Source organism: Tremella mesenterica, assembly GCF_000271645.1.
Source record: "Tremella mesenterica DSM 1558 unplaced genomic scaffold TREMEscaffold_21, whole genome shotgun sequence".
Classification (NCBI taxonomy): Eukaryota; Fungi; Basidiomycota; class Tremellomycetes; order Tremellales; family Tremellaceae; genus Tremella; species Tremella mesenterica.
This window is the reverse complement of record NW_006711245.1, coordinates 84,591-96,537: the sequence shown is the minus strand read 5'-3', so window position 1 is coordinate 96,537 and position 11,947 is coordinate 84,591. Positions and strand designations below refer to the sequence as shown.

Below are 11,947 nucleotides of genomic sequence, written 5' to 3'. Positions count from 1 at the left end.
GAAGGGCAAACGGGATAATCCCCCCCACCCTTTGAATATTTCCCCCCCATTTTGCAATTCATCCGAAAAACCCCTCACCCAACCTGTTATTCACCTCACTCCATAGACTATAGCATGCACTCTTTCAATATGCTCTTTTCTCTGCTTCTTTCCAATCATGCATGTCCCATAGTACCTACTAGACATCCTGCTGGCAAATTCGCGTTGTAATTCGCATGCGAAAGCACCAAAAGTCATCAATTCGCAAATTCACAGTATCAACCTGCGAAAGTGAGTAAACTCACTCTGACTACCCGTCTACTATGTGTTAACTTATCCCCAGCATCTGAATGCACTATTTGATAACCTCTGATAGGTTCAGCTCTTCATCTTGATGTGTATGCATCAATTTACAGCTCGCGAAGCGAGCCTGACAGGGTAACAGAGAGAAGTTGAATGAACTTCTACCTTTGTGTTGTCAACACTGCGTTTTTTCACTTGTCTTCTTCATTGTTCAACTACTTCTCTATTTCTACTTCACAGACACACACACATCCACTCCTCAGCTCTGATCTAAAGCATTCACACTCAGTAACAACATCTTTCGCAAGTCAATTCGTTTCCACACTACACCAACAAACCAGTCAATTTTACGCCCGAACCTCTTCCAATATCCTTCAAACTACTTCTTAAATCACTTCCTACTCCTCACATCACCTTGTCAGCTGCCTCTCCCTCATTCTTCTCACTATTCGCATATACCATCTGCCAATAATGCCTCCCAAAGCCACCAAGACCAAAGCAAATGCGAAATTGAAGGTAGCCGCCCGAACAAAAGCTGCTAGAAACACTGCTGGGCCCAGCACCGAAGACGATTGGGTTTTGCAAACAGCAGCTACTCATCCTCCAGATAATGTCGAACTTACGCCTGCTCATATATTCTTTCATGAGAATATTCGCCCGAACCATCCTGTGTGGAAGTCAGAAGAAGCTATTCGCGAACAGGAGAAGACACTAGGCGGTCCTTTACAACCGTGGTGGCATGCTCAGTCTTCTGCTTTGCCCAATGAAGCTGGAAAAGTTGGCTTTGTGGAGGTGTATGGGGAAGAAGTGCAAGCAGCAGGTGTCAGGATTATGGGGAGTAGAGGCCCATTATGCTTTAAAGACGGAAAGAAGCACCATTGTCATAGAGATAAGGTTTTGGCAGCCTTCTACTACAAGTGAGTGCTAGTTTCGCAGGCTGTCCTTTCAATTCCGCTTTTGAAGGTTCCCATTCGCAGCATTCTCTGTTGAAATTCCCCTTTTGCAGTTTGCCTCTCTAAAAATCCCACTTCTCAATTGAGAGGATCCCTAGCTGATTACAGACATCCTAATATCCGTTGCAAGAACATAGGGGATGGACTTATCACCACCATTGTTGACCGCTGGGAAGAAGGAAAGTTTCTCAGCTGCTCTGTGTGCTATTCAGATACACATCTCACGAACTGCACAGTCAGAGGAAAGATGGTACCCGGTCAGAAGAGTGAGTTGGGGAGCGAGGGAGAGAAGGAGAATGAGGAGACAAACGTAAATGATGTGATGGAGAGTGGGAATACATCGGACTTGACTCCATTACCTCAGGAGAAGAGAAAGAAAGGCAAGGAGGTTGCGAAAGACCATTCTTCAACCAACAAAACGGTCAAAACTCCAGTTCACAACACTCGAGCGTCAAACCAAGCTGGTGGATCAAAGCCTCCAAGATCAACTCCAACATGGAAGACCCAACAAGAAGTTGAGAAGAGGAGAACACCTCGGGGGGACACTCCATTGCCTCTGAGAAATAGTGAGGGTTTCTTCGTTGAAGGAGAACCCGAGCTGACAGATGCTGAAGATGACGAGACCATCGATGAAAGCCAAGAGCGAGCCGCAAATACTGGCCAAGGCAAAGCTCAACATGAATCCCTTTCCTCTGAAAACTCTTCCCAGCCATTGTTTGCCTCTTTCCCCTCGATCACAATGAGTCCCTCAAAATCTCAAAGCCATTCGCAAGAGGATAGGCAAGTGAATCTGCAAGGGAACAATGAAGGCAATTCTCAAGGCAATTCGCAAGAGTCTTCGCAAGGAAAGTCTCGAGAAGTAGCCAGCACCCTTCTTTCGCTCTCTCACGGTGTTCCTCCCCCTCCTCAAACCTTACCTGCAGCAATCCAACCATCTCCTTTTCCTCCAGCTGCCTTTTTGCAACCCAACCCAGCTCTCCCGGCACCACAATCAACTACAAATCAACCCCCTGTGCCATTATCCACTCCTTCGCAAGCAACTCATTCATCTCCCATGGTCACTCCTACCCCTTCGCGAACCAGTATGAATCTTCCTTCTGTTCGCCAACAACAAAACGTTCCATTATTCCATTCTACAGCTCAGATTGCTTCAGACAATGCAGTCAAGTCACCTTCCACTGTTTCTGCTGGACTCAAACGTAAAGCCAATGAGCCTGATCAGTCTCCAGTCAAGGTACCACGTTTGGAAGCTGGGAACTGGGGAATCAAAGGCATGCAATCTCCTGCCAAGCATTCACAGGAACTAGCTACAGCTCCTGTGGTTCGCAAAAACCCTCAACAAGTGGCTCAAGGGTTGGTTTCGCTTGCAGGTCCTTCCTCTCAGCCTGGTTCCTCTTCACATGCTATTGGTCCCTCTCAGAGAACCTCGAGGGTTGACCCTGAAGCTTGGTTGAAGAAAATTAACATGAACAAAGGCAAATCTTCGACATCTGATGCAAGACCAACCGTTGATACTGCTCCTCTGGCCTCAAGTGTAGTGGTTCCTGCAAACAAGCTACCACAATCCAAACAACCTGGTGCTTCGTCCTCTCAACCTGGTTCTTCCTTCTCTCAACCTGCCCCCACGGTGAATCTCCCTGCCACGCCAACTCGATCTTCCTCACCCTCTCTTGGTCCACTTTACGAGAAACCATTTGCTCCATCGCTGACTACTCCGCAAGGCAAAACTCCATTCATTCTTCGTCCACCAACCAATCTTGATGAGGTAGCTACTTGCTTCGACTTGGTGAATCACTTCCATGAGACTGAGGCTGTACATGAAAATGCATTTGCACAGACAGCCATGTCCGATATCTCGCGAATGTTCCAATACTTTCAACAATCCACAAGCATTCATCGTAGACGTTTGACTCAGGGGGTGACCACAGCAACTCAAGGTGTTCTAGCCTTACAAGATCGCTACAATGCTGCAATTGCTTCAGAGGATGGTCTAAGATCTGAGCTTGCAACAGTTAAACAGCATCTTATCTCCATGGAAGAGCTATATACTTCTCAAGTCAAAATCAATGAAAATCGTGAAAAAGCTATTGAAGATATCAAGAACGACTTGGGTGCTCAGATTGCTTCGCAGAATGCACAGATCAGCTCTTTAAGTGGTCAAGTTAGTGTGCTCAGTGATCGCTGGTCTGCGGCTGTCAAAGATAAGGAGGATATGGTGAAGGAAGTGACTGAGAAAGATGAGAAATTCAGGACGCTAGAGTTCAAACTTGAGAATACCAGTGAGAACCTGCTGGAGGCAGCTGGTGTGGTGCAGCAGGCTATTGAGGACAAGAATCAGCTGGTCAAAGAGAGAGATGAGATTCACAAGAAGCATGAGAAATGTGAGGAAACAATTCGTGGATTAAGTGAAGAGCTGGGGAAAGCTCAAATTGAAAGAATGGAAACTCAAGCCAGATACAGAGACCAATCCATATTGGCTGCCGCTTATATCCAAGAACTTGCAAGAATGAGAGCAGAGGCGGGTCTACCAGACGTGGTGGCTGAATTGGGCGAAGAGGGAAAGGTGGAGTTTACAGAAGTAACAGAGGTAAGGTCCACATCACCCAATGACCAGGAAGGTGGAGAGTATCAAGACACTCAACGGATCAAGATTGAACCTGTTGGCTCTCAAGAACAACGAGAGAGATCCTCTGCTCCAGACAAAGGTGTGGAGGAAAACATTGAATCTCGCGAATGCGAAAGTGAGTTTGTGCCTGCTACCGGGGGAGTGACATCTGTTGGTGAAGCTGTGACAAGGATAGAGGAGGGTCCAGAAGCTGTGAGTATCGAGGAAGCAGGGGAAGCTGTGTAAGTATATTGTCAACCATTGTCACTTAATGTGTTCTGTACACCAATGTGGAAATGTGAGATTGATTCATGGCTCTGCGAAATGCAATCATAGCTCTGCGAAAACACCTTTTTTTGTTTGCGAACACGTGTGAAAGAGTGTGTAAAGTATACACACTCTGTAAATAGTTGACTCCTGACTTTTGTACTGAACTCAGGATAGATTCAATGAATGATAACTCTGAAAGCAAAGCAAGTGAGAGACAGCACTAAGATCAATAGAGAATACATGTTATTGGTTGGTCCGTATATCAATTCAGAGATGCAACATGAACTGTGGCTCAGTGAAAGTAAGTCTACTGAAATGAAGATGTCAAAGTACACTTCAGGAAGTACTTTTTGTGCGAGGAGTACATATTGTGAATAAATGAGATGATCAGTTGTGCTCAGAATGGAGAAAAGGCTTATTGCTTTCGCACGTCATACCCACTATGTCAGTGTTCAAGTCGGGGTGTCACCATGGTCCAATTTGAATTTCGCTACTTTGCCCATGCATACAGGATTGAAGTAGACCTCTGAAAGTATATCTTACAAGGCTAAAAGATCCATTTCATGTGCATGATAACTTGGGAGGTTGGATCCCTTCCAGGGGTTTTGCCAATATATGAGGCTTCACTTCAGGGAGTCACCAACTCCCAACATGAATTTCGCTACTTTGCCCACCTTTCAAAAAGTGGAGATACACCCCCAAAGAACATATTTTTGACGTGAACTTGTCTTTTGATGTGTCCCAGTGGGCAGGAGGAGTCACGGAACATGACAAACAGTGACTATTTCTTTCCAATAATGTTGATCTTCGCAAGAGTATAGCTTTCCTATGTGAATTTCACTGATTTGCCCATCACTTTGGATCTGAAGGAGCATGCCTAAAGAGCACTCTGAAAGATGTAGCAGGCTGTTCTATGTGTCTCTAGCTTCATACTGGGGTGACCACGTTGGACTTTTTTCATAACATGCTATAAAATTGGGTCATATGACAAGGTATGCTCAAATTGATTGGGCAAGTGTTTCAACTTGAAATATTATGTACTCAATAGGCCCATACATGCTGGCAAATAACGAAGAATTTTCACCGATGCCCAAGGGTAGCCAGCAAAGGTGCTTGTTCGCAGACAATACATAGTACACTTCAATACAACAAAGGAGCAGGTCTGGGGAACCACAACAAACCTGCAAGTGTACCTCACAACCTATCTAGCAGTTCTTGAAGTGAAGGCAGATGAGGACTTAGCTCTTTCCATATTTTGATGGATATCAGATCTTGATTCACAGCATCTTGAGAGGCTGCAGCTAGAATCACTTGAAGAATGCAGGTTCGCAAGTTGATTGATTCGGCCTGAGTCAGCTGAGGACTGTTCAAACCTAAGACAGCTGCAGTAGGAGGAATTCCTTGAAGCAAAAGGCCTGCAGCTGCAGCTGCTAGTGGGCCACAGCTGTGCGAATCGACCTGAACGGCCCACCCAAGGGCCTGGAGAACTTCCTGGTAGTCTCAGTCACAAATTCCGTGCGAAGAGAGCCACTTGCCTTGTTGTTTGCAGCAATTACCCAACCAGAGACCTCTTGAACTGTTGCAAGTCCATTCTGAACTTCCCAGGATAGTCGTTCATCCAAGAGGACTGGCCATTGCTGAAATCAGACCAGACCACAAAAAAACCATTGCTCTCTGCGAAAGATGCTCACCTTGGTAAAAGCCGGCGAATTGTAAGCTCCTCCTGCACCATCAAACATGAGAACCAATTTCTGAGGGCCAAAGATGACCATCGCTCCAAAGTGAGTATCAGGGGCCAGCGAAACAACACCAACTAGGACTCTCTTTCTCCATTCGCCAGTCCTCCCCAAGCAGGACCAAGGAATACCCCCTGTTCGTTGACCTGTCCACTCCTTCCCTGGATCTAGATGCAAGAATGTAAACATCTGATATAAATTAACATCATCCTTCATAATTCCTTTACTACGTTTTTGTAGTTTCAACTTTGAGAGAAGTCGAAGTATATCATATATCATGAAATTCGAATACCATGCCTGTTCGCTACCCAGCGTTTGAGATAAGACCACCGAAGAGATAGCTGATTCATCCCCAAAGAGAGACAGCTTTGCTTGACTGTCAACTTTGGTCTTGCCATTCACACTTGCTTGCTTTGGCTTTGCTTGTGATAGCTCTTTCGACATACTACTAATGATTTCTGGTGATAGACGGACAACTTCGCAGTAAGGTTTGGCAGATATCACCGGTTTTGCAGACTGTTGGGTCCTCCATGGAACTTTATTCATTCGCTCCCATATCTCCTGTGTATCACCTGCTAATCGACAGCAAGATAGAAGCTTCAGAGGTAGTTCAGGAGGTTTGTGGGAGCTGGCAGTGTTGATTTTCTCAATACGTGGTGGATGCGGTGTGGTAACTCCTGAGCTTTGTCTTTGGTAGAAGAGCATAACAGGAAATCGAGTCTGTTGAAAAGCAGAACTGAGTAGATCAAGTCTTGAAGTTCGATCGTCGTCCAGCTCCCACCAGACACCATTCTCCTGAATCAAGGATACATAGTGGCCAGAATCTGCAGTGACAATAGCACCTTTCCGGCATAGAACACCTTTCAAGGAGAAGTGAATGTTGCTGTTGCCAGGGGTTGTGGAAGGGAAAGCAGAAATCTGCGAAGCGGACAAAGTAGGACTGAGAACAAATGGCGTGACCGAATTCACATTGGATTGTGGACCAAGGTTCCAGACCACATTGATGATGAAGATTGATGTCTTGCTGTTGGTGTCCAGAGTCATCTGAGCTTTACTTCTAGTGACACAAACTCGTCCACAATCCAAGCAATGTCGTGATGTGCATGTTCTAGTCAAGCTTCGCTGGATTAAGTCGACCACACTGGTTTGGTGCGAACTGGAACCTAGCACGGCACTTGGATGTATTGGAACAATTGTCATGGATCGCTCATGGGTGGAATCACCTTTCGCAACGGGTAATCGATGGCCACAGGGGGCAAACACATACTGCCAATCGACATCAAAGACATATGTAGCTTCTACCGGATCGTTGGTGACATTATCTCGAATCTTGTTTGCAATGTAAAGGAATAGCTCCACAGGATCATGCTGTTCAAATTGGTCCACAAGACTTTCATCTCGAAGATCAGCAAGGGTAGCTTTGCACCTTTAAAACCTACTTACCTCTGAGAATTTGGAGCATCTGGGGTATATCTACTATCCGCCTGGTTACATTGATACAGTCAAAGAAGTTCTCCAGCATGACCACCAGTCTGGACACTTCCACCCTTAGTTCGGCTTTGATAGCATTGAAAGCTGCTGAGAAGGATGGAATTCGCAGAATGATATGGAACAAACTGATAGCAAAACAAGTTTGGTTGTAGTTCTTAGCCCCAACTGGCCTTTCGTGCAAGGGGAGCTGCTCAGTACGAAACTGGATATTGCTCTTGTTCTTCTTTTGACTTCGGTGCGGATGTAGAGGCTTGTTGGAAGCAGGCCGGCCACCTTTGTTGGGCTGTGTTGGTTGACTTTCGCTTTTCTTGGGGGTCTCGCAGCCTTCTTCTGACTCAGAACGCATGGCTTTATGTCGTCGACCTATGGGGGGATTGATTTCTTGCTCATTCGCTGGTGTTTCTGCATCAAGATCTTTTGAATCGATACTGACTAACAGACAGCCACTGGGTCTAGATGTAGTATCCCACTGTTGGTCTGCAAGTTCTGTCGGATCGTGTCCCCACCACTTTCGCAATTCCTCCTGGTCAACTTGTGCCGAAGTGGTTCCCTTATTCCCCACCCCTTCCCTTGGTCCCATTCGCAAAGCCGTTGCATATGCTGCAGTCTGTCCTTCATACGCCTCTAGCTCTCCACAGGTTGTAAGACAATGAAGAGCCCATAGTCCTCGACATCTCTTCCCTCTAGACTGGAACCACCCACACGAGCAGTATTCGCGATCACTGGATTTCTTTATTCCACAGTAATGCGCGTTTCGCTTTCGCAAGCCAGACTCAATGGTGAAGGTTTCTTTAAGAGGCTCCAAGCTGCTGGGTATTTCTTCCGAATCACAATGCTTGAGCTGACCCAGCTGCCAGATCTCAAGACCCTTCTGGATCTCTTGTGTTATGTCGGGATCACATCGACCAGAGGTTGGGGGAGAATAGAGATACATTGGAAAGTAGATGTTAACAATAACGGCAAGGAGTTTATCGATTCGCTTATTGGCTCGGGCTTGTAGGAAAACTCTGTCAAAAGTCCTGAATGCTGCCTCAACAAAGTTGTTGGTAGAAAGCGGCCCATCTCTTGTGTGTTCGCGAGGAAGACCATAATCCATGAGGCATTTGCGCCAGCTTTCGCTGAACCATTGAGTATTCAACCATGTGCGAATGGTCTCCCAATGTTCTTCGTCTCCGTCCAACAACTCCAGTACATCTGCCTCAAACTCTTCATACACTTCCTCCCACTCCTCTTCCACATCACACCTCTGACACTTTCGAAGGGCTGAGAGGAACCTAGATGTCTTCTCGCGACCAACCTGAGTTCGTCCAAGTCGTCTGTCCATCCTTTCTCTTGCTGCATGCATGAAATGAAATTGACAGAGACGCACAGGAGTTCCTGGGAAAACTGTCTGGGCTGCGTTTCGCTCTGCGGCATCACAATCAATCATGACCATGAGGGGCCAGAAGCCATCCTCAGTAATGAGGATGGCATTACTGAGGACAATCTCCTTGTCTTCAAATTCGCTGATGACCTCTGAGGTACCATTCACAAGAGCTTTTGCTTCCTCTTCCACAGCTTTTCGAAAGACAGAGAGGAGATGGGTGTAAGACGCGGTGGTTGCATGATTTGACAGCATTACAGCCATTGGCACCATGTGATTGTGCTCATTGACAGTGGTGAGGAAGGTGACTGGACAGCGAATAGCGTTTTTGTTCCTCCAAGAAGAGTCCATGGCTAGTCCCCTTTCGTGAGCATGGCGAATTGCAGTTTGCAGAGCGTGTTTGGGGCTGATCACAAATTGGAAAGTGGCATTGGTGGGAAACTCTTCAGTTCCTCCAAGGACAAGATCGTGAGGGATTTCACAACTGGATGTCAGCTGGGGCCAGTCTGCTCTGCGAATGTGACTCACCTCAGGAATGTCGATGGATTTGCTGAGTGGAGGACTTGAATAGCTGCCAATGGTAGAGTGTCCAGTCTGTCTTGCCTCAATGCTGTCCGTATGGCGGTTGCAAAGTCACTCTCTTTGGGCATCCTATGAGGACAATTGTCAGACAACCAAGTCGCATAAGGATGGAGCTTGGAGATACTGGTGAACCATCGAAGCTTGAGGCGGCTTTCGGTCGTTCCGACCAGTGTCGCAGCATCATGAAGGATATTGCGCATGTGGTAGGATATCCTGAGAAGGCTCAGAGGTTTTGGATCCCCATGGTAGGAAGGTAATGGCTGGATAATTGTGCAATATCCTCTGCGAATGCTTCTAGGAGTCATTCGCACCTGCAAATAAGCTTAACTCATCTTTATACAAAAGTCATAACTCACTTCAACACACAATGGGCATTTTCGTTTGCGAATTGTTGTTCTTTTTGTCTCCACAGGATCCTCTTTGCCCTGCAGACTCCCCTGATCCTCCTCAGCCCACTCATCCCCCTCTATCCCTTCATTTCTATTCCTTGCCTCACTCTCCTCACTCCCCTCATGTCCCTCACTCCTTTCCTCTTTCCTCTGTCGTTTTCGTAGATTTCTCTTTGGACGTTGTGGTGCTGGAAGTGAGGTAGGTAGGGCTTGAACTTGCTGGCAGCTACCACTGCAATTGAATCTCGAGCGCCAAACCAACTTATCAGGACCCTTTGCGAAGGCCTCATCTGAGACATGGAAGACTGCGTGACGTCCGCGAATGTCACTTGGGTGAAGCCCTGGAGGATCTAACCACTCCACCTTGATATGATCTGATACTCTCTGTGATCTGAGGAGGTAATCCTGTGTCTACGGATGTCAGTATCATTTAACACAGTGATAAATAACTCACCATCATGTCAAAAGCCTTAGGAATAAGGTGGAAAGCTACCTCGATCTCCTCGTAACGCTCATCCTGACCAATATCATTCGCAGAAAGCACACAGAAGTTCTTCACTGCAGTGATGCCAGGACCAAGGCTTGCTTTTGTGCGTACAGTGTTGAAAGTGGATGGCTGCTGCTCCTGGATTGATATTGGAATCTGAGTACTTTCGATCTCAATGATAGCTCGATTCCTTAAAGCTTGCTCGCGAATTGAGGTATAATTAACCTTTTGCGTGCTTGGAGGATGTGAAAGGGTGGACATGCTTGTCACATAACCTGAGAAGTGTGACGTTGATGTAGAGGGGGGCAGATATGTTGTGGTTGTGTCGGTTTCAGTGTCTGGGTCACGGGTATTGGGTGTCACAACTGCGAAAGGTTAACAGAATACTGTGATTGAAGAAGGTCTCACCATCAGAGTCATATTTTCGCTTCCTCGAGTGCGAATGGGGAATATGAGATGTGTGAATGTTGCTAACAGGATGATTGGGGATTGACTGGGGCCTTGCAGGGTAAGGAGAGACTAAAGGGACTCAGCATCTGGACACCTGAACTTGTAAAGAGAGCTCTTACCCTGATTCGCAGTGTTATTCGCATAACATGCCCCCGTTGCTACTCCCTGTTCCTCTTGCTCTTCGTCTTTGGCCTTTTCTAGCAGTCTATCTTGCTCTTTCTCCTCTTCTACATCTGCTTCCATGTCCAGTCGGTCAAAGGTGAATTCAAAGTCCTGAAATTGTTCAAGGATATCACCACCATTGTCAATGTAATCGTTGTCAATTGCTTGTTGTTTTTTCAGCTGTTTCTGCTCAAGCTGATGAGCCTCAGAGCCGTGAAAAGGGAAGTCCTCAAAGGCGTCCAGGACATCACAGGTATCTTGAGCTGTGAAAAGGTCTTTTACTGTACAGGCTCAGCATAACATAATTCGCGAATGAATTTCATAAACTCACTGTTGTCTCTCTTTTCTAAAGGTTTACCCCTACCTAGACTAACATCCTGACTAAGCTGACGCTTGGAAACTTTTGTGGGAGTTCCTGGGGACTGATCTTTGTATTTTCGAGCTGGTCGACCAGGTGTTCGCTTAACTGAAGCGTTCAGTACAAGTTGGTGCGCTAAAGACCGTGGGGTCATCAGATATGAGCTGCGAATTAGATATGAGGTGTGAATGAGTGTTATGAAGAGTTATGCTGAGCAAAACGTAGCTGAGGAGATGCAGAAAGTGTAGATATGCATACTCCAGTGTTTACCAGGCGCTCAAAGTATGAGTACGCCCAATAAAAGACAGTTGATTGATCCCCGGGGTCCGTGCGAATGGATCTGCGAATGACATGTGAATTCAACTGTGAAGAGACAACCCCTTCGCGAATGCTGCGAATTCGCACATTTATGGACAGTGTAAACCCCTGGGGGTTAGAAGATATGCAGCAAGCCTTGGTAGGAGGTTATAATAACAAGTGAGGGGTTTTTCTGCTTCCAAGATGGTAATGTGGAAGGAGTGGGGTGAATAACCGGTTGAGTGGGGGGTTTTTCGGATGAATTGCAAAAATGCGGGGGAAATAATTCAAGAGGTGGGGGGATTATCCCTACACGCGTGGAAGGGGGTGGTGGTCAAACAGAGGGGTGATACGTTTGATCCCGGTAACATCTCCCACGTGGCGGGCTCAGCACAAGTTATGCCACGTCACTCACACTTCCTCTGACCACTTTCTCAACTTTGTTCAACCTATTCTGTATACTGTGCATCTATACTTACCCTTCTCCTCTTCTATACCCCCAAAGCTGGATCATACCCTAAC

The 11,947-nt window shown here is 46.5% G+C and overlaps 2 protein-coding genes across 2 annotated transcripts; one reads left to right on the top strand and one right to left on the bottom strand.

Moving 5' to 3' along the window:
* Positions 1–753: 753 nt before the first annotated feature.
* Positions 754–4,632, top strand: TREMEDRAFT_66351 (uncharacterized protein; the record flags this gene model as incomplete). The annotated part of the gene is made up of 5 exons (XM_007008409.1): positions 754–1,199; positions 1,344–3,976; positions 4,004–4,082; positions 4,344–4,411; positions 4,502–4,632. 5 exons carry the CDS (start codon positions 754–756, stop codon positions 4,630–4,632), a joined length of 3,357 nt encoding a protein of 1,118 aa, XP_007008471.1.
* A 672-nt stretch (positions 4,633–5,304) lies between these two features.
* On the bottom strand, positions 5,305–11,282 carry TREMEDRAFT_66350 (uncharacterized protein; the record flags this gene model as incomplete). Its single annotated transcript, XM_007008408.1, has 10 exons — positions 5,305–5,601; positions 5,667–5,747; positions 5,802–7,243; positions 7,290–8,634; positions 8,707–9,184; positions 9,229–9,593; positions 9,639–10,082; positions 10,126–10,433; positions 10,728–11,051; positions 11,102–11,282. The coding sequence occupies 10 exons, from the start codon at positions 11,280–11,282 to the stop codon at positions 5,305–5,307; spliced, it is 5,265 nt and encodes a 1,754-aa protein (XP_007008470.1).
* Positions 11,283–11,947: the final 665 nt, after the last annotated feature.